This window comes from Diplotaxodon limnothrissa, linkage group LG14 (genome assembly GCF_057381915.1).
Source record: "Diplotaxodon limnothrissa isolate DT_005_m linkage group LG14, D_limnothrissa_male_GT1.1, whole genome shotgun sequence".
NCBI lineage: Eukaryota > Metazoa > Chordata > Actinopteri > Cichliformes > Cichlidae > Diplotaxodon > Diplotaxodon limnothrissa.
In genome coordinates this window covers 41,895,881-41,918,397 of record NC_140609.1, presented here as the reverse complement: position 1 = coordinate 41,918,397, position 22,517 = coordinate 41,895,881, and the positions used below count along the sequence as shown (strand labels likewise).

Genomic DNA, 22,517 nt, shown 5'->3' with positions numbered 1-22,517 from the left:
GAACACATAACAGGTTTGACAATAAAGGTAACTTTAACTCTTTTGACCTTTAATTATTCCTCCTCTGTATAAATTTCAGTGTGTAACTATTCCTGAACTTTGAGAAAATTCAGACAAAATTTACATCAAAATCTGTGGTTCAGTTAGGAATAGTGTTCAGTGTTATTCAATGTGATATAATTGCTCTAACTGAAAAACCAACAGAACAAAAGTGTTTTTAGGAGGTCTGATACTGAATTGCTCAAACGTAATGTGTACAAAAGCTGTGAAATTGTTCACTTCTGTGAATCACGTTTAAGGCCGATGTGAACAGTTCATAACTAAAAGTAAAGATGGTCGACAAATACCTCCATAAATGATCAATATTTGCAACGTTATTCAGAACAAAATGCAGTCTGTTGAAAAGAGTAAACTCTGTGGGTTTGTGTAATTCAGCAGCTAATTCAGAAGGTTTGTTATATCTGGCTCCAGCAGCTGCACATGTCGATTGTGGGTTTGTCACATTTAAAATGCCTTTAAATATAAATGTAATAAAAATAATAAAATGTACAATAGGAAAAGTTACTGAGGTGAAAATCCGTGAGAAAGTCTCAGAGAGGTTTAAGCTGAAGCGACAGACTAATTAAAAATTCCTCAAACCGAGATGGATTTAATGTGAACAGCTGTTGTAAATATTTTGTTTTTTAAAACCAATGACCCACAGAAAGTATGATCATTAGTTTGTCCTCGCAGGCTTTGTGATATTATCCTCACAAAATATTTGTTTTCGCCAAACTGTAAAAATGAAATGAAATGTCTTTAAAAAATGTGTTTATTTGGCATTATCTTTATTATTGTTTGAATAAATGCATCGTACAAAGTACAAATATAGAATTTTAATTTGGTCATTTTACACTGTTTCACTACAGAATTGCTTTTTAAGCCTGAAACACAATGAACTGATAGATATTAAACTATATTTACAACAAAAATGAAATAAAAATGGAAGACTACTGTTATCTTCATGTGATGGTACAAAGCCTCAGAATAACTCAGGCTTATCGTCTGACAGTTGTCTGGTTATTATGTGGAATTCAGTGATTGAGCAACTGATGAAGAAATAAAGTTAATAGAGTTTTCTGTCTCATTCATTAGCTACATATGTTTCAGTGATAATATTAATGACGTTTGTGACAGCTTTTGTTGTTGTTGTTGTTGTTGTTGTTGTTGTTGTTGTTTATTGGTTGGTCAGTCACTTCCAGTGAAACCGTGGCTCGGTTCCGTAAACTCTCCCTGAGGGCCAAACGCATGTACTCAAGTGGAGTGTCAACAGGGGCTTCATTGTGTGCCAGAGTTGTGCTTTTTCCACTAACACGTTGGCTCTTCACCTGGACCTGCAGGTTGTAATACTGCTGATTACTCCTGTTAAACAGACCCTGTAGGTCAATGCGAAGGTTTCTTGATGTAACCAAGTTGGACCTGGCCTGTTGGCCCAGGCCCCGGCCGTCCCATTCATTAATTAAATTGAATGCTTCTTCACGGTAATTATGAGAGTCTGCGATGGTTTGGTGATTTTCTACTGCTTCGAACGTGGTCACTCTCCTCCTGCTGTTGTCCTCCCGAGTACAGATCAGCTGTGGTGGGTTAGTTTGATTGGGTTTCTCGGGTTGCCGTTTGGTGCGGTGTGGCACAGAATACCTGCACTCTCCAGGAGAGATGACTCCACAGTAATCCCAGTTATTGTTGTCTGTTGTGTAGCACCAGCTATATCCCTTGCCATAGTCTCCACAATTGTGATCTGAGCGACAAGGCACACCTCTGTAGGTGACGTCTGGCGCAGGTGAGCAGTAGTCCCAGCTGCCATGAATGTGGCACCAGAAGTAGCGAGAATACTGGCAGTCATCAGTGCAGCGTTTTCGGGATATGGTGTCATGAATCACTGCCTTTGGCTCCACTCGTCCACACTTGTCCCAGCCTCCTTTGTCCAAATAGCACCAGTGGTAATCTCGTCCATGTGTGTCACAGGGATGGTCTTGGCGACAGGCGTTGCCTTTGTAATCAACGTTTTTTCTTGGTGAGCAGTAATCCCACCCCTTTGTGGAATGGCACCAGTAGTAGTTCTCACTGTGCGTTTCATAGCTATCATAACACGGCATACCATATGTTAAGGTGTAATGGTTTAAGTCCTCTATCACATCTCCACAGTATCCCAAACCCGAGGCTGTTTCACACTGGTAGTAGCCATTGTTGTGCTGCTCACAGCAATAAAAGCACGTTTCCCTCGTAGTCCACTCCACTCATTGGTGAACAGTACTGTAGTTCTTCTGTGCCATCTGTCTTGTGTACTGTGCACTGGTATGTCTGCAATAAGCCCTGAGGATGACAGTCGCCGGTGCATTTTATCCCATGGTGGCTGTAGAATGTTTTTCCAGAGGTGGACCATGGAGAGACGCAAAGGACAAGAGTGAGGAAGAGTGAGGGGAGTCTCCTTTGATCCTTCATTTTAGCTCTGTAGAGGACGAGAGAGAGGAGAACAACTCTTTACAATCATACATCAGTAAGAGCAGGAAACACAACACCAAACTGACGTATGTCTGCTCATATTGTTGGGCTTTGTTACAGTGAGACGCTGATGGTAGTTTGGGTTCTATCCTGGCCATCTGTGGCCACTTCACTTTTCTTTTTTCAACCATTTTCGTTCTGTTAATGCAAGTGGAATGAAACTTCCCAAAGGTGTGTATTTCTTTCAGATTTTTTAATTTTCAACATCAGCTCCTTAATAATGTCAATAATATTCACTATACACCAAATTGTTCCTCTTGACTCTATCGTGGCCATTTGTGGCCAATTGAAACCCATCATAACCACCTTTTTTGATTCCTTGTTACTGACAGTACTATATCATGCGATTTAGGTAAAATTGCTTTCATTCTAAACTCAACACATGAAAATTGTAGTTTTTAATGTTTTTTACCAAATTACATCATTTACCCATTTTTGGCCAAACAAGCGATTTCATGTAATATTCAGAGTTTCTAGTAGCAGCCTTTGATGGCTTACCACACTCCAATGGACCAAAATAATGACACAATTTTGACATAGGTTTGATCTTAAGGATCTAATAGTTTGTGTTTGTGCATGACATTGCAGCACAAACATGTATTTGCAAGATAGACTGGAATAAATTCAAACATTACATAGGCTGCAGTGAATTTCTGTGGATGCAGGATAATGAGCTTTGAGCTTCCCAGTCAAACTCAGCTTTGAAGCACATGTTAAAAACACTTTTACTCTTGTATTTTTCATAAAAAGAGACCATACCCAAAATATCAACTCTAGAAACAAAAACAAAAACAACCCAATCACAGGACATTTTGCAGAGTTCAAACCTGCAGCTGCAGCTGGAGCACAAACAACAACAAACACTGCAAACGTGTCCTGGAGTTTCTGCAGGTGCAGACAGAGCTACTGCTGTAAGTCAGCCTAACAGCTTCCAGATCATTTATTCTGGCAATATGGCAAGAAGGTCATCACTGCTTCAAGCACTGTCTGTGTGATCTGGTCAGAGAGCAAGGACAGCAGCAGTCCTCTGTCCTTGAAGAAAAGACATCTGCCCAAGATGAAGAAACTTCCTCTCCAAAGATGATGAGTACTAGCCAGTGCCTGAATCCTCTTCTTTGGGGGAGGATTGGGGTTGGGGGGCATGGAGGTGGAGGCCGAGCAGCTGATGGAAAAGAACATAGGAGCATTTTCTGAGACCGAGGAGAGTGACCGAGTGGATCCCTCATGAAAGGAAAACCATGTGGGTCCCACCACTGAAGAGAGACTGCTCTACATCCAGTACCCACTGGTATCAAACCAGGGCTCAGCCTGTATGCAGCTCCCTGCATTAGCAGCCTGAGATCTACTTTTGACGTTTTTATAACAAAGGAGATCTTTTAGCTGCTGTGCACCCTTACAAAGCTGCACGGGAGGCCAAGGTGTGAGGACTGGAGGATCATAGATGAAGTGGAGATGTGAGCCTAAACCAGAATAAAGCAATACATAGCATGTTGGATGACAACACTGGAAGTTCTCAGGAAGTAAAAAAGGGAAAGGGGTTCAGACTCCAACTGACGGAGGAGCTCCGAGGACAACGTCTTTCCTTCGGGCACCTTGGTAGAGGAACTCCTCAGATGAAAACTGGCACAGGGGAAACAACCCAGAGCTTCCTCCCCAGCTCCTTCAGTTGCAACAGAGGAAGATTTTGTTGTCTGTCTTTGGCTTCAATAAAACTTCCACAGCAATATCCCACATGCCAAAGCAACAGAGGAATGTGCTTCTTTTGACAGCAACACACAAGGAACCAGCAGTCGATGATGGGGAATAAAGGATGCGTGAAAGCAAGAAGCAATCCTGGACTACAATAGGCACAAATACTGCTTGGATAACTTAGAGAGGATGTTGGCACCTCGAGTTGCAGAAGGAAAACTAACTGATGGCTGCTGGCTCTTCTCTCCAATCTCCTGGATGTCTTGGGATACGATGCCTTTGTCCCACTGGAAACAACTTCACTGAAGTGGGGGAGTGCTCTACAACCTACAGATGAAGAGTGATCCTGGGAGAGCTGGGACACATGCTGGTGACCTCAACAACTGCAAGACACCCATGTCCCTCAGCCACTTCTGCCATTGATCTCAAGATACAGTAGTCTGACCCAGAGTGTGACCCACACCCCACCAACGAAATGAGAAGAAGGTGCAAAAGGCGCACCTGCAGGACTGGAACAGCAGCCCCTTGCACCAGGTGCAGAAAGTGTGCCTACAACAACCACTCTACTGTGGTTAGTACATCGTGCTGCTAATGAGGATGCACGCAGAAGCACACACATACTGGAATATAAATTTTCTTGGTCATTTCAGGGGTTATTTGGTCATTAAATTGCCTTTCTGGCCACTAACACACCATGTGTGATATTCTCTTTGGCCATTCATTCCCCCCCAAAGAAAAAATTAATAAATAAATAAATGAAGTAAAAATAAATCATTGTTACAGTTACTGTTACTGACCTGCAATGACAGTAAAAAATATTAGGTTTCACCATTCATATGCTAAAAAATGTGAACTTTATTACTATTTCCCCCCAAAAGCGTAGCAATAACACATAATCTGACTGGTATTCAAAGGGTATAATATCTGAATTTGAATTATATTTTGGTTTTCATGACTAGGACTGGTGCTAATTTAAAAAATCAAGTCAATGAAAGTAGAAAAATGTTTTAATATATATTAATTTTATAGTATTTTGTAAATGTAAACAGGGGGTGGCCATTTTTGGCCACGAACAAGCTGAGAGGGATTTTTTTTTGTTTTTCTGTCACTGCACAAAAAAAACAAAGATACATAAAACTCATTGATACTTTATTGCTATTCATCTAACCTCCATCATGGTTAGAAAATAAATCAGTTTGCATGTATTATTTAGAAAGAAATGGGGATTTTATGCTTTTATCCCCATGTAAATCATTAAAATTATGTGATTTAACTGGTATTTAAAGGGTTAAAATTCTGAATTTGAATGAAATTTTGATTTTCATGAACAGCCCTGGTGCTAATCTAAAAAAATCAAGTCAAAAAAAAAAGTGGAAATTTTTCTTAATATATATGAATTTTATAGCATTTTGTAAAAGTAAACAAGGGGTGGCCATTTTTGGCCACGAACAGACTGAGAGGGAGTTTTTATGTTTTTGCTCTCCCTGCACAAAAATAACAATGCATTATAATCAATGTTGATGTGAATCAATTACATGCCCCAGACTCTACTATTAACAATACAAGAAATTTCAGTAGCAATGTAATTATATAAAATTGCGAGATTTGAGGTTGTCTTCCAGCTGGTGCAGTGGACAAACAAACTGGTGTTTAAAGGGTTAAAAATTTAAAAAGTAATAATTATTTTATATTTATGAAAAGAGCTGAAGTTACTTAAAAGCTTTATGCAGAAAAAATGGCAAAAAAACATAAAGATAATAAAAATTACAGACCTAATCTGTTGGTGGCCACGAACAAGCTGAAAGGGTGGTGATTTTGAACCAACCCAGAGGGTCAAAGAAACAGTGACTACTAGAATCAAACAATCTCCTTCTGACACTGTTCAATGATCTCTAAAATCTGGAAACATCTGTGTTATCATTAGTTTTTTTAATTACACCATGTTACATATTTATGAACTTAAGTAAATCAAATGCATCACTCTAGGAATGGACATGTTTAATGTTGAGTATTAGCTTTATACAACAGTAAAATAACTACAGTATCCTTTACTGTTAAATCTATGCAAGATGATGAATTCTGTTGCTTTGAGTAAATAATTTGGGTTAAATTTGTATCCATGCATCTATTAGCTATTAGTGTTAGTTAATCTCTGAAATCCAATGATCTCAGTTTAGAGGGAAAAACACCAACTTACAGTTGCTGCATCTGCTGCATCTGCTGCATCTGCTGCATCGTCTGCAGTCTGCTGTTTGAGGCTGACGTTCTTTATACACATGGTGTTTGCCTCAAATCTTGGACTGAATCATTTTGGAAGACCTTGTACTCTGTTAATACAGAACAGAGGGCCTTCTTCAAACACAGTGGTCAATGTTTCTGTTTGCTTGACAGTAAATTACTGCTAAGTGTTTCTGGTAAGACCATATAGATCCACTGATCAGCCTCAACTTTAAACCACTGACATGTGAGGTGAATGACACTGATCATTTGGATCCAGTCCAATGTTGTGCTGGGAAACCTTGGCTCCTTCATCCATCTCCATCTTTGGCATGTACCACCCACATAAACACTGTTGGAGACCAAACACACACACATTGTTTCTATGTATGTTCACATTTTACTTGTTTTTAAGGACACCCGAGTCTTTAGGATTTCAGTGGTCATCGACGTCTGCTTGACACAAACAGACCAAACATCCTCAGTCCTCCATCAATGTGAGGAAGATCAGACACACAAATGAAATAAGACAAAAGGTTGCTGACAATGTGCTCAACAAAAACACCTCCTGGAGTCTGCCATGTTGATTTCTCTGCTGATATGCATAATGTGGAAGACAGTTAAATTAGTTTTTGGATTTTGATGCTGTCAACAGCACATTTGGTAGACTGTACTTTAGGACTAAGCTGCACAATTCTACTGTAAATGTGTAAGATTGTCACTAAGGGCTTAACAGAAAATGTATTCATTAAGGATTTGACAATTATCATAAATATTTTGAGTCTGTGTTTGGAAAAAGGCAGACCCAAACATTCAGACCCTGAGCCATAGCGAGCACCACAACAAAACCACCTACCTCAAAACCTGGTACACAGAACTTGATAGCAAGTTTTCAGATTTTACCTGATCTGACTTACTGGAAACTGAAGATGATCCTTCAGTTTAATGCAACATGGAGTTCATTGTTAATGCATTTATTAAAAAACATCAAGACTCAACTCAAACCAAACAAAAAGAAATTCAGGCTGAAAAATCCTTCAGATTCCTTCAATACAAATCAAAGAGCTCAAAAAAGAAGAGAGAGAAAAGAGACAGCATCTGTAGGAGGAATAATACTCAGAATGATATCATACTGGAACAAATAATCAGGCAATCATTTTCACAGCCACCAGGTGGCAACATTTCCTCTTCTCCACTACAGATTTCCTGTTTGTTATTTCGTCTTTAATGTGTCCATCTTTCTTCATCACATAAATGAATCATTAAATATTTTACGTAGAAGACAAAGACAAAGAACGAGATCGCGGATACAAGCGGCGGAAATGAGCTTCCTCCGAAGGGTGGCTGGCCTCTCCCTTAGAGATAGGGTGAGAAGTTCGGCCATCCGGGAGGGGCTCAGAGTAGAGCAGCTGCTGCTCCACATCGAAAGGAGCCAGCTGAGGTGGTTCGGGCATCTGACAAGGATGCCCCCTGGGCGCCTCCTGGGTGAGGTGTTCCAGGCATGTCCCACCGGGAGGAGGCCCCGGGGCAGACCCAGGACACGCTGGAGAGATTATATCTCTCGGCTGGCCTGGGAACGCCTTGGTGTTCCCCCGGACAAGCTGGAGGAGGTGGCTGGGGAGAGGGAGGTCTGGGCCTCTTTGCTCAGGCTGCTGCCCCCGCGACCCGGCCTCGGATAAAGCGGATGAAGATGGATGGATGGAAGACAAAGACCATTTAAAACTGAGACATTAGAATTACAGAAATATAAACCAGAGCTCTCTGTGCTTTAGATGGAGCTAAATACAAAATACATCAACATGAAAGAACAGATCAGCCTGTAAACTGACAGCTAAATACAACCTGGAATACAAAGACCATTTTTAGAAACTGATAGTTATTCTAAGAATGTCCACTAGATGGAGCCAAGTCCTTCGGAGCTGGTTTACCGAGTCTGTTAACTCTCATCGCTCTGTGTTTAACCCATTCAGAACCTGCTGATGAAGTTCATTCATGTGCACATATCATTGAATCATTAATGACTGAAGACTACACACAAGACAAAGTAAAACAATCATGGAACTTGGACTCACCAGCAGCCGTGGACCCAAAAGAAAATCACACAAAAAGAAAATCACTACAGCCCACCCGGTGCTGTACAAAAGAAAGTGTGAAAACGACCCACCACCTGAGGTCCCAGGGCCACTGGCTCGTCCTCCTTTCACTGAAATACAACACAGAAAAATATGTTAAAAGAATAAAAGGACACTGAGTGCCAGGCTCGCTACCAGTGTTGGTCAAGTTACTTGAAAAAAGTAATCAGTAACTAATTACTGATTACTTCCCCAAAAAAGTAATCCCGTTACTTTACTGATTACTTATTTTCAAAAGTAATTAATTACTTACCGTATTTTCACGACCATAAGGCGCACTTAAAAGTCTTAGATTTTCTTCAAAAAGTGCGGCGCGCCCTATAGCGCAGTGCGCCCTATGTGTTGTAAGGAGGACGTAGTAGAGAACACCATGAGAACGTTAAAGGGTGAAGTGTGGGCGTTGATCGTATATACCGGGACAATCGCACATACCTGTATAAAAGAACAGGTATGTGCATTATGCAGGACATCGTTGTTTTAACAACCCTGAAAATGGCAAAGAGACACGCTTACGAAGCACAGTTTAAACTGAAGGCCATCAGCTACGCGGAGGAACATGGAAATCGAGCAGCGGCGAGAGAATTTAAGATTAACGAATCGATGGTTCGCAAATTGAGGAAGCTGGAAAACAAGCTCCGGCAGGTCAAGAAAACGCAGCTGAGTTTCCGCGGACATAAGGCGAGGTGGCCCGAGTTGGAGGAAAGACTCGAGCGGTGGATCATCGAGCAAAGAGCGAGCGGGAGAAGCGTTTCGACGGTCACCATTCGGCTAAAAGCAGTTTCACTAGCTGAAGAGATGAACATTGAACATTTCCAAGGAGGTCCGTCTTGGTGCTTTCGTTTTATGAAACGGTGCCATTTTTCCATCCGGACCGGGACTACGGTAGCGCAGCAACTTCCAGCGGATTATAAGGAAAAGCTGGCCATCTTCCGCTCCTACTGCAGCAAACACATCGGCGACAAAAACATCCAGCCCAGCCACATCACAAACATGGACGAGGTCCCGCTCACTTTTGACATCCCGGTGAGTCACACTGTGGAGAAGAAGGGGACCAGCACGGTAGCGATACGCACAACGGGGTATGAAAAGTCTTCTTTTACTGTTGTGCTTGGCTGCCATGCTAATGGACAGAAACTGCCGCCTATGGTGATTTTAAAGCGAAAGACTTTGCCTAAAGAGAAGTTTCCAGCAGGAATCATCATTAAGGCAAATGAAAAGGGCTGGATGGATGAGGAAATGATGAAAGACTGGCTGAGGGAGGTGTATGTAAGGAGACCAGGTGGTTTTTTCCACGCATCACCATCGCTGTTGATCTGTGACTCTATGCGTGCCCATCTCACAGCCGATGTGAAAAAACTAGTGAAACAAATGAACTGTGAGCTTGCTGTCATTCAGGAGGCCTGACAAAGGAACTCCAACCGCTGGGCATCGGTGTGAACCGCCCGTTCAAAGTAAGGCTGCGAGCGGCCTGGGAGCGATGGATGACCGGTGGAGACCACAGTTTCACTAAGAGTGGAAGGCAGCGCCGGGCGAGTTATGCCACAATTTGCCAATGGATTGTAGATGCTTGGGCTAACATGTCTGCTGGCACTGTTGTTCGAGCTTTCGCAAAAGCCGGCATCGTTTCCGAGGAGCCGCACGGCACGGAAAGTGACTCTGACGGTGAAGACAGTGAACCTGGCATGTTTGATGGAGATTTAGCGCAGCTGTTCAGACACAGAGGATGAGGACTTCGATGGGTTTGATTGATGATAAAAGTGTGAGTACCAAACTCAGTTTTGCTCCTGCTTTATTTTTAAATATGCACACTTGTATGCTTGTGTGTTGTTGATGATGACGATTACCGGCAATAGAAATGTGAGTAAGGTACCGAACTCAGGTTTGCTCCCGCTTTATTTTTAAATACGCATACGGTACTTGTATGCGCCCTATGGTCCAGTGCGCCTTATGTGTGTGTTAAATACAGTAAGGGCACACATAACTGAGACTGCGCCTTTTAGCACAGTGCGCCTTATGGTCGTGAAAATACGGTAGTTACTTAGTTACTTAGTTACTTTTTAAAAACACGATTTACAACCTGAAGAGGTGATAAAGTGATAGATCTTTCAGCCCAATTCTACTTTTTCTACATAATCCATCATACAAAATGTAATCAAATGGAAAAGTCTCTTTTTAAAACTTGTTTTATTAGTTTTAATCTTTTAACTTTATGCATCAAGCAAACATTTAATTATCTGCAACATTCTCTGACTGGAATAAATTAGTTTAACATTTAAACCTATTTTCTGCACATTCCAGCACATAAAATAAAATATTTTTTGTGTTTACACTCAGTCTTTCAAATAGATGCAAGTAAAACACAGCAGAAAATAAATAAAGTCAAAGACTCAGCGGTCCTGTTGCTCTATTTTCACCTGTAAAGCAGGAGTGGGGTAGGCGGAGGTTTACCCTGGTGCAGGTGTGCCGCGGTCAGTGGAAGAATCCGCGAGTTTCTCTGTGAGGTTCCCATTACGTCGTAGCTACTCGGTGCTTGCTTGGAAGTTTAGGGGTTTTTTTGCTGTAAAAAGAAGTTTTCTTCCCACGCACGATGGACACTAATGTTTTTGTCACTTTTTATGGAATCAAACTCAAAGTAAGGTCAGTACTGGAAGACTTATACCCCACGGATCAAACTACAACTCGTGCTGGTGGCAATTGTCCAAGCCTCAATTGCAAGCCGGTCTGGCTCCCCACAGGCTGAGACCTGCAACTGAGGCGATTTAAAGTTCCTAGCAGGACACTCGGGCAGAGGATCGCTCCAGCCCGATCACAGAAGCGTGGGTACGAGCAACAGTCCAGGATAAAAATAGAATAAAACCAGGTGAACCAGGAAAAGGTAAGCACACCTAATAAAAACAGTCTCACGACAAGCTAAAACAGGACAAGACAGCAGGCTCCACCGAGGAGGAGCCCTCACAACAGCGGCTAGGCAGGCGTCTTGATTCTCCAATTAAGGCTGGGCGAATTGCCACGGAGAGGTGAAGGCAGCGATCAAACCCCCAGGACCGGAGGCGCTTTACTCTCACTGGTGGAGATAACTCGAGCACCCCTCTCCACAACGCCGGAATAAATCAGAAAACTGCCGCGCTGTGGCTGTCATATTATCTACTCGCTTGCTGATCAGTCCGTCGCAGTGTGCCAGCATTTACTGCTGCTTTGCGCCAAATGCACGGGAGGAATGATCCAGAAAAACACCGGCTTAGCTTTATACGGGCTGACGCCACCATGCAATCAATATGCAGGTGGGTTCCCAGTTAACCGAGTTGCACAGCCGAGAGCGAGGGAGGGAGAGAGAAAAGGAAAGGCGAGTAGCCCATCCAGCTACATCAGCATAGGCTTCATTAGTAGCAACAGGCTATTGGTTCTAAAGACTTTCACTTTTTCCTTCACATGGTCAGAGAAATGTCCACATTTGTTTGTAAAGAACAAACACATTGAGGTGTTTGTATGTGACCTGTACATGAACGAAAGGCGTTCTGCTGTGCCGCCTTTCAAACAGCAATATCTGATCAATCTGTTTCCAGAGGTGGGTCGAGTATCCAAAAATTGTACTCAAGTAAGAGTAGCATTACTTTAAAATATTATTACTCAAGTAAAAGTGAAAAGTAGTCGTCAAAAAAGTTACTCAAGTAAGAGTAAAAAAGTACTTGGCGAAAAGACTACTCAAGTAGTGAGTAACTGTTTGAAATGTCCGATTTATTTTATAAATAAATGCTATCAGACAAAAAATAAATAAATATACAAACTTTAGTATTTTCAAAAGGAATATGTGTAAAAACATCAACAAAATAAGGCACAACAATTCTAATTTCCAGATTTCAGATTTTCACAACATCAAGCTGTTTTCACCAAAACCTGCAGTAAATAATATAAATATATAAACAGTGCAAACAATTTCCAGTGACAAGATGTGCTGCAAACTTTATATTCATCTTTGCTCCAAATGGCACAGCAGCCTCAGAGAAAACAGAACGAGGCATCTTCAACATATGTTCATACAAGGCAGCTCAGGTTACCATAAGTTGTATGGGTGTGCATCAGAGGTGTGGACTCGAGTCACATGACTTGGACTCGAGTCAGACTCGAGTCATTAATTTTATGACTTTAGACTTGACTTGAAAAAATGTTCTAAGACTTGTGACTTGACTTGGACTTTTACACCAGTGACTTGAGACTCGACTCTGACTTGCCTGACATTACTTGAGACTTGACTTGAGACTTGAGGATAAAGACTTGAGACTTACTTGAGACTTGCAAAACAATGACTTGGTCCCACCTCTGGTGTGCATCTATTTCTGCATATTCTTCACTCAGTGAGGTGATGGTTCAGCTTCAGCAGCAGTTTGCTCTCAGGCAGGGCCGTGCAGAGACGTTTAAAGGGGCGGGTGCTCAAAGTTAAAAAGGGGCACATTGAACCAGGCTGAATAACAACAACACACATTCATCAAGAATCTAATATGGGATTGCATCATACTATATCACTGCTGTGAGGTGGGGCAAGGCAAAGCAAACGTAGCCGATGTTTTACCTGATGGCTACAACGTTGCTGTTGAGGTGTTTCTGCTGCTCCTGCTGCTGATGGTGCTGGAGGGCGGGCTGTGTTGTACTCGAGTAAAAGGAAAAAGTATCGTGCAAAAAAGGTACTTTAAAAGTAATTTTTTTCAAAAACTTACTCAAGTAAATGTAACTGGTTACTACCCACCTCTGTCTGTTTCTAATTGTGCCCTCATACACTTTGACCTTTTAAACTCACACCTGCTGAAGTCATTTGATTATCGGTACCTAACTACTGCTGTGTCTCTCATCTTCGTACTTTCAGAAACAAGGATGGACCCGTGGGTGATGGGTAATGAGGTCATGCTGTTTGTGCACATTTAAACTGATGTGAATGGGTTACACAGTTGCAGCTCAGTGGGGAGCGACTGGTAGTCAGGCTGTGCTGTGCAGTGTCTCAGTTTTTGTATTGTATAGCAGAATGGTATGTTTGGAGAATGTTTCCAAGCTGTTCCTGTTATGTGACGTTAACTGAACTTCAGGTAACCTGCAAGAAAAGAACAAGAAACAAGTTCCTGTGAGGTATTCTGAGCCTCAAGGATGATGATAAACACTACAGAGATTACACATTTCACTCTAAGTCCCTACTTTGACACTGGTGCATACAGATACTTGTATTTCCTCATTATTCTTACGTCTTATGCTGCAATCATTTGTGCGAACCTCCTGCTGATTGTGGTTATCTGTGTGAACAGAAGCTTACATGAACCTATGTACATGTTTCTGTGCAGCCTGTTTGTGAATGAGCTGTATGGTAGCACAGGGCTGTTTCCGTTCCTCCTGCTTCAGATCCTCTCTGATGTTCACACTGTTTCTGTTTCATTTTGTTTCCTGCAGGTTTTCTGTGTGTACACTTATGCTTGTGTGGAGTTTATAAACTTTGTCGTCATGTCTTATGACAGATATTATGCCATCTGCTGGCCTCTTCAATATAAATCATGTATGACACTTAAAACAGTCACCTCGCTGATTTCTCTGACATGGTTATTACCTTTTATTATGATTGTCGTGCTTATATCTTTGAGTGCTCCTCTACAGCTCTGTGGAAACGTCATCAATAAAGTTTTTTGTGGAAACTACGCCATCATTAAACTGGCCTGCTCTGACACCAGAGTCCACAACATCTTTGGACTCATTTACACTTTCATCTCTGTCATTATTCCTCTTGTTTTAATCCTGTACACCTACGTGAGGATCCTCAAAGTCTGTTTTTCTGGCTCCAAGCAGACTCGACAGAAAGCCGTCAGCACCTGCACGCCTCACCTCGCCTCCATCTTGAACTTTTTCTTTGGTTGCTGTTTTCAGATGTTACAAAGCAGATTTGACACCAGTGGTGTGCCAAATGTTTTTGGCATTTTATCATCATTGTACTTTCTGACATGCCAGCCGCTCTTCACACCGCTACTGTACGGGCTGAAAATGACCAAAATACGCATTGCATGTAAACAGCTGTTTTGTGGTTCACTGACACGTTTGTTCAGTTGTAGCAGTGATATCTTCTCCAAAAGCCACCAAAGTCAGAGTTATTGTTAATGCATGTCGATTAAAAGGAAACTTATTTTGGAGCTGAAATCATTCAAAATCTGTTTTTGTCAGTATGCTTGAACAAATAAACTAATATGAGTGACTTAGTTTTCTGTTGTTACGCTTGCAGCACGTAACATTTATTTTGTGTGATGTGTGTTTTTCACTTGAGCAGAGATAAACAGTCGGGTGGTTTGGGATCAGTGTGTCTAACTTCCAGAGGGAATGGATCAACACACAAACAGCAAAGTAAAAGCAAAAGATGATCCATCAACAACTGTACATAAACACTTTGAACAGATAACAAAATAAAAATATATTTTTGCTAATTCTTGCATAAAATTACACATTTAAACTGAAATCACATGAATATAAAGTTCTATTGGTTGATAAATTTCCATCACATGATTCAAAGTGAACTCACTTACTGCCATTTAATAGTGAGAACATTTTCTATAAATATTAAGTCTCACAACACAACTGTTTCCCTCACTGAGATATTTGATCTTGCTGCACTGAAAAAATGGGATTAGGGGTTATGCTTTTCTTTCATGTCAAATATTTATAGAAACTACTTGTTTATCAGACATTAACTGGTTATGTAAAATGTAAAGAGCTCTTCTATGTTAATTGTATTTGACTACCATGTGTTAGATTGACAAGATAATTTTATGCTATAAATATGTGTGTGTGTCTATATATATATATAGACACACACACAGTGTATGTACTGTACTTTTTTTTCCCAATCAAACTAACAACTAAAACATTTTTGAACAATGACGTGTATTTTTCAAAACAGTATACAATTGTAAGTTGTAACAGCAGTCCAGATTATACATGAGTCATGTGAGTGCATCTCTTCCAAAGTGTACCGCACAAACATCTGCAGGATCCTGAATTCAACATTCTAGTGCCTATGACAAAGTTAACACTGAATTTTCTACGAATACTGGCCCAAAGGTAAAAGGTGAGACTTCCTCGGGTAAAATCATTTTTTTTCTTTCTTTTTTTTTTCAAACGTAAGAGCCTTAAGGCACTATGGCAACAGGAATGCAAATACTAAAATGTGACGGAGAAAAGCTTGAAAATAACATTTTCACCCACAAGCACAAAACCAAGAGCCCTAAAATGTGATTCGTTTTGGCTTGCTTCTATAACTAAAACATGGCAATAACTTATACTAACAAACAAAACAAAACAGTGGTTGGACATCACAACACAACCAAAATTACTGTAATCATGTCCAATGAACTTAAAAATTGTCTGACTTCTAAACAGCTGTTACAATTACTTCAGGCTACAAACTATTCCCCAAAAGAGTATGGCTTGAAAAATGAACATTAAATGCTATAGTACAAGGTTATTATCGTTAACGAAAACTAACGAAATAACGACAACTAGAAGTGTAAAAACATTTTCGTTAACGGAAATAAAAATAAAAACAAAAAAAGCAAAACTAACTAAAACTGTAATGAGTGTTCATAAAACTAAAATTAACTGAATTTATAGCAAAATGTGTTTAGTTTCATTGATGTGTGCGTGTCCTGGGTGAAAATAAAGTTTCGTTTCCAGATTTTTTCTTGCTGTGTCTCATTACGCCAGCAGGTGGCAGCACGTTAGTCGAGTCGTCTGTGTTGTTGCTCCGTCCACGCGCAGAATCATGTCAGGAAAGGTCGGGAGAAAGCGCCAGAGTCCAATTTGGGATTACTTTGAATATGACTGTGTTTTGGATAAAGCAAGTGTCTTGTAGTGGAAAGAGACAAATTATGAGGGACATTTCTAAAGGGGAAAAAATCCCACAAACCTTAAAGTGCACTTGAAAAGCTCACACCAGAAGGCTAACCTAGCTTACCTTGAGAAGGGAGCACACTCAACCCTCATCCCCAGAAACAGACGCTAACCCCAGGCAAGGCAGCGTGATGCAACCCGGGACAACAGGATGGGGACATCTACATAACTGTGTGAGTCAATTGCCTTCAAAAAGTTTATCAATTCACTTGAACCAAAATTACGAACACCCGGTGCTGTGAGAGTTAATAGTCTCATTGGGGCCAAGATATACATTTTATAGTTGCCTGGTATCAGTGGTTGTTCATCTGCCTTTATTTATTTATTTATTTATTTATTTATTTATTTAAAGAACCCATAGGTGGGAATGTGAGTTGTCTGTCTCTGCGTGTTAGCCCTGCGACAGACAGGCGACCTGTGCAGGGTGCAGGGTATGGTAGCTGCAATAGCAACATACCCAAGGATGTAAGACCATATAGATCCACTGATCAGCCTCAACTTTAAACCACTGACATGTGAGGTGAATGACACTGATCATTTGGATCCAGTCCAATGTTGTGCTGGGAAACCTTGGCTCCTTCATCCATCTCCATCTTTGGCATGTACCACCCACATAAACACTGTTGGAGACCAAACACACACACATTGTTTCTATGTATGTTCACATTTTACTTGTTTTTAAGGACACCTGAGTCTTTAGGATTTCAGTGGTCATCGACGTCTGCTTGACACAAACAGACCAAACATCCTCAGTCCTCCATCAATGTGAGGAAGATCAGACACACAAATGAAATAAGACAAAAGGTTGCTGACAATGTGTTCAACAAAAACACCTCCTGGAGTCTGCCATGTTGATTTCTCTGCTGATATGCATAATGTGGAAGACAGTTAAATTAGTTTTTGGATTTTGATGCTGTCAACAGCACATTTGGTAGACTGTACTTTAGGACTAAGCTGCACAATTCTACTGTAAATGTGTAAGATTGTCACTAAGGGCTTAACAGAAAATGTATTCATTAAGGATTTGACAATTATCATAAATATTTTGAGTCTGTGTTTGGAAAAAGGCAGACCCAAACATTCAGACCCTGAGCCATAGCGAGCACCACAACAAAACCACCTACCTCAAAACCTGGTACACAGAACTTGATAGCAAGTTTTCAGATTTTACCTGATCTGACTTACTGGAAACTGAAGATGATCCTTCAGTTTAATGCAACATGGAGTTCATTGTTAATGCATTTACTAAAAAACATCAAGACTCAACTCAAACCAAACAAAAAGAAATTCAGGCTGAAAAATCCTTCAGATTCCTTCAATACAAATCAAAGAGCTCAAAAAAGAAGAGAGAGAAAAGAGACAGCATCTGTAGGAGGAATAATACTCAGAATGATATCATACTGGAACAAATAATCAGGCAATCATTTTCACAGCCACCAGGTGGCAACATTTCCTCTTCTCCACTACAGATTTCCTGTTTGTTATTTCGTCTTTAATGTGTCCATCTTTCTTCATCACATAAATGAATCATTAAATATTTTACGTAGAAGACAAAGACAAAGAACGAGATCGCGGATACAAGCGGTGGAAATGAGCTTCCTCCGAAGGGTGGCTGGCCTCTCCCTTACAGATAGGGTGAGAAGTTCAGCCATCCGGGAGGGGCTCAGAGTAGAGCAGCTGCTGCTCCACATCGAAAGGAGCCAGCTGAGGTGGTTCGGGCATCTGACAAGGATGCCCCCTGGGCGCCTCCTGGGTGAGGTGTTCCAGGCATGTCCCACCGGGAGGAGGCCCCGGGGCAGACCCAGGACACGCTGGAGAGATTATATCTCTCGGCTGGCCTGGGAACGCCTTGGTGTTCCCCCGGACAAGCTGGAGGAGGTGGCTGGGGAGAGGGAGGTCTGGGCCTCTTTGCTCAGGCTGCTGCCCCCGCGACCCGGCCTCGGATAAAGCGGATGAAGATGGATGGATGGAAGACAAAGACCATTTAAAACTGAGACATTAGAATTACAGAAATATAAACCAGAGCTCTCTGTGCTTTAGATGGAGCTAAATACAAAATACATCAACATGAAAGAACAGATCAGCCTGTAAACTGACAGCTAAATACAACCTGGAATACAAAGACCATTTTTAGAAACTGATAGTTATTCTAAGAATGTCCACTAGATGGAGCCAAGTCCTTCGGAGCTGGTTTACCGAGTCTGTTAACTCTCATCGCTCTGTGTTTAACCCATTCAGAACCTGCTGATGAAGTTCATTCATGTGCACATATCATTGAATCATTAATGACTGAAGACTACACACAAGACAAAGTAAAACAATCATGGAACTTGGACTCACCAGCAGCCGTGGACCCAAAAGAAAATCACACAAAAAGAAAATCACTACAGCCCACCCGGTGCTGTACAAAAGAAAGTGTGAAAACGACCCACCACCTGAGGTCCCAGGGCCACTGGCTCGTCCTCCTTTCACTGAAATACAACACAGAAAAATATGTTAAAAGAATAAAAGGACACTGAGTGTCAGGCTCGCTACCAGTGTTGGTCAAGTTACTTGAAAAAAGTAATCAGTAACTAATTACTGATTACTTCCCCAAAAAGTAATCCCGTTACTTTACTGATTACTTATTTTCAAAAGTAATTAATTACTGTTGGCTCTCAGGTGACTGTTTCCTCGCGGCTGCGTGCAGCGGGGCTAGGGGAGGGTCTGTGCTGACGGACGTGGGTTACTGACCTGGCAACCTGGCTGCCCCTGGGTGGGTCCGGGATGGGCGTGAGGTTCTGGGGGCGCTCCGTCTCTGGGCTGGGGCCCGGGCCGGGCCTCGGGGGCTTGGGTCCTGGTTGGTGTGTTGCCGGGGTTGTGGGCGGGTGGGTGCATGGGGGCCCGGCCCTGGAGCAGGGTGCCGCCGGTGCGTCGAGCCGCCTGGGGGGCTCTTCAACTGGTGGGGGGGATGGTCACATCTTGCAGGAGCTTTCTTCTCTTCAGGAACTCTCTGCAGGAGGGGGAGATACAGGAGAGGTGGAGGAAGATCTCAGCCTGGGCGTTTACCGTCTTATGTAGTCTGGAAGATGTGTGGATGGTGGGGTGGGTGCAGTTTTCTCTGTGGTGGGGTTGGGTGGACTGTCCAGGGCTCTGTGGAGCCGGAGGGCGCTACTGCACTGGGCCCCGGTCTGATGGGCCTGGGCCACCCTTCCCTGGCGGGTCGCGAAGGGTGGGAGTGCCTACTGGGGTCAGCGGGGGAGCTGGCCCCAGGGAGGGGTTACCTGCCCCTCCCTTCCTTCCCTCCCCATCTCCAGCTGCCTCCCTCTTCCCGCTCCTCCACAACCACCCACACATGCAGGGCCTTGGAGTGGGGGTGTGTCACCAGGGTGCAGAGGAGGCCACCCCCCCCCCCCCCCGTCCCCTTCTGGCTGCCTCTGCCTCAATTTTATCCCACAACTTAGACATTCACATTATTCACACTCTCATTACACATACATATAGGATCTTGGGGGTGGGCACAATCACGGAGTCCAAATTACCATCAGGGTGTATACCTCACCCCTGACGTCGTTGCCCACCTCTCAATTTTAAATACACTTAGTCATTGAGGGCTAGCAGGAGGGACTATGCGCTTACCTGCTGCTCCTTGGCAGGTAGCTCCATGCCCTCCTGGGTTTTAATTGCACCTTAGAACACATATGCATCAACACTACAATGAGCGGGTGGAGGGAGGTTTGGAGTCTTCTCCCACCCCCATTGGTGGTGGGTGGAGATAGGCCTCCAAGGTTTGGAGGCCTATCTCCACCCACCACCACTTCCCCTGCCGGTGGCGGACTCCCTCAGGTGTCGGTGTGTTGGTGGTTCTTTGTGTCTGGGGGTGGGCGTCCGGGTACACACCGGCTCACTCCTTGGCGGCCGCTTGTCGGGGCCTGGAGCCTGGGGCTCGCTCGGGCCCCTTTGGAGGTGGGGTGCCCCCGGCCTCTCGGCCTGGGGCTCGGTCACTCAGGCACAGCTGGGGGCCGGCGGAGCTCACGGGCGCGTCACTGCAACTCCCCCTGACTTCTGCTCCGCGGCTGCTGGGCGAGCCCTCATCTGGGACTCTCCTCAGCTCTTACTGGGACAGTGGCGCGGCTGCCCCTCTGTTGGTCTTCCATGGTCTCTTGTGTTCTGGGGGCCTCTGGATGTCTGGAGTTTTGATCTCCTCCATACCCGCTTCACACCCTGGAGGACGGGGCTGTGGCTCCCCACACTCCCTAGCAGATCGTTACATGGAGAAACCTTTGGAATGCAAGCATGCTGATCCACACAGGTATGCACACATGGGTATTCACAGACGCGGACTAAAGCTTTCTTGGCTGCTACCTCAAAGCACACTGTGCGCTGTCTATCTTGCGTGCTGCACAATATCGTTTATTATTTAGTAAATACTGATATCTATGACTAGCTAGTTTATTGTGATGGTGCTTTGTTTTCTCTATTATTATGTTGCTCTTTGTTGTTTGCTGTCTCCTCTGTTTGTTTTTTTTTTGTTTGTTTTTTTTTTTTTTTCTCCATACAGGTGACCCAGGAGTTCTTTTTTTTTTTCTCTCTCTTCCCCCCCCTTCTCACCGTCTCTTCTCCCCTTTGGTTTTCTTTCTTTCTCTCCCCCTCTTTCTCTCATTCATTCCCCCTGTCCTATTTATTAAAAAAAAAAAAAAAAAAAAAAAAAAATGACAAAGGATGAACTGAAGCTCTGCCATCACGTAATGTTGCATACTGCTGTTTCTGATGTCATTTAGAAAAAAAAAAAAAAAAAAAAAAAAAGTAATTAATTACTTAGTTACTTAGTTACTTTTTAAAAACACGATTTACAACCTGAAGAGGTGATAAAGCGATAGATCTTTCAGCCCAATTCTACTTTTTCTGCATAATCCATCATACAAAATGTAATCAAATGGAAAAGTCTCTTTTTAAAACTTGTTTTATTAGTTTTAATCTTTTAACTTTATGCATCAAGCAAAAATGTAATATTTAGACCTATTTTCTGCACATTCCAGCCCATAATATATATATATATATATATATATATATATATATATATATATATATATATATATATAAAAAAAACACCCAGCACGCCCCTGCGGGCGGTTTATCCTTCAAGCTCGTTCCTCTACCAGAGGCCTGGGAGCTTGAGGGTCCTGCGCAGTATCTTAGCTGTTCCCAGGACTGCGCTCTTCTGGACAGAGATCTCCGATGTTGTTCCCGGGATCTGCTGGAGCCACTCGCCTAGCTTGGGAGTCACCGCACCTAGTGCTCCGATTACCACGGGGACCACCGTTACCTTCACCCTCCACATCCTCTCGAGCTCTTCTCTGAGCCCTTGGTATTTCTCCAGCTTCTCGTGTTCCTTCTTCCTGATATTGCTGTCATTGGGAACCGCTACATCGATCACTACGGCCGTCTTCTTCTGTTTGTCTACCACCACTATGTCCGGTTGGTTAGCCACCACCATTTTGTCCGTCTGTATCTGGAAGTCCCACAGGATCTTAGCTCGGTCATTCTCCACCACCCTTGGGGGCATCTCCCATTTTGACCTCGGGACTTCTAGGTTATACTCGGCACAGATGTTCCTGTACACTATGCCGGCCACTTGGTTATGGCGTTCCATGTATGCCTTGCCTGCTAGCATCTTGCACCCTGCTGTTATGTGCTGGATAGTCTCTGGGGCATCTTTACACAGCCTGCACCTGGGGTCTTGCCTGGTGTGATAGACCCCAGCCTCTATGGATCTTGTACTCAGAGCTTGTTCTTGTGCTGCCATGATTAGTGCCTCTGTGCTGTCTTTCAGTCCAGCTTTGTCCAGCCACTGGTAGGATTTCTGGATATCAGCCACCTCCTCTATCTGCCGGTGGTACATACCGTGCAGGGGCCTGTCCTTCCATGATGGTTCCTCGTCTCCCTCCTCTTTCTTGGGTTTCTGCTGCCTGAGGTATTCACTGAGCACTCGGTCAGTTGGGGCCATCTTCCCAATGTATTCTTGGATGTTCCTTGTCTCATCCTGGACTG

The 22,517-nt window shown here is 42.9% G+C and overlaps 2 protein-coding genes across 3 annotated transcripts; one reads left to right on the top strand and one right to left on the bottom strand.

Annotated features, from left to right (window-relative positions):
- Window positions 1-815: 815 nt before the first annotated feature.
- On the bottom strand, window positions 816-6,485 carry LOC146619585 (uncharacterized). Of its 2 annotated transcripts, XM_085371218.1 has the most exons (3): window positions 6,428-6,485; window positions 1,673-2,488; window positions 816-1,636 (listed from the first exon to the last, which is right to left on the bottom strand). In XM_085371218.1, the coding sequence occupies exons 2-3, from the start codon at window positions 2,133-2,135 to the stop codon at window positions 1,158-1,160; spliced, it is 942 nt and encodes a 313-aa protein (XP_085227344.1). In that variant the 5' UTR covers window positions 2,136-2,488; window positions 6,428-6,485; the 3' UTR covers window positions 816-1,157. The 2 variants fall into 2 exon arrangements, with proteins under 2 accessions (XP_085227344.1, XP_085227342.1); XM_085371216.1 differs by having other exon boundaries at window positions 816-2,488.
- A 7,230-nt stretch (window positions 6,486-13,715) lies between these two features.
- Window positions 13,716-14,705, top strand: LOC146619584 (olfactory receptor 11A1-like). The gene is made up of 2 exons (XM_085370247.1): window positions 13,716-14,375; window positions 14,478-14,705. The coding sequence occupies exons 1-2, from the start codon at window positions 13,716-13,718 to the stop codon at window positions 14,703-14,705; spliced, it is 888 nt and encodes a 295-aa protein (XP_085226373.1).
- Window positions 14,706-22,517: the final 7,812 nt, after the last annotated feature.

What these genes read in the sequence shown, in the direction of transcription:
- LOC146619585 (XM_085371216.1), bottom strand. Translation starts at nt 2,135, where the DNA reads ATGCCGTGTTATGATAGCTATGAAACGCACAGTGAGAACTACTACTGG.
- LOC146619584 (XM_085370247.1), top strand. Translation starts at nt 13,716, where the DNA reads ATGATAAACACTACAGAGATTACACATTTCACTCTAAGTCCCTACTTT. An exon ending in CCTACGTGAGGATCCTCAAA is followed by an intron (nt 14,376 to 14,477) that starts GTCTGTTTTTCT and finishes TGCTGTTTTCAG; the next exon opens with ATGTTACAAAGCAGATTTGA.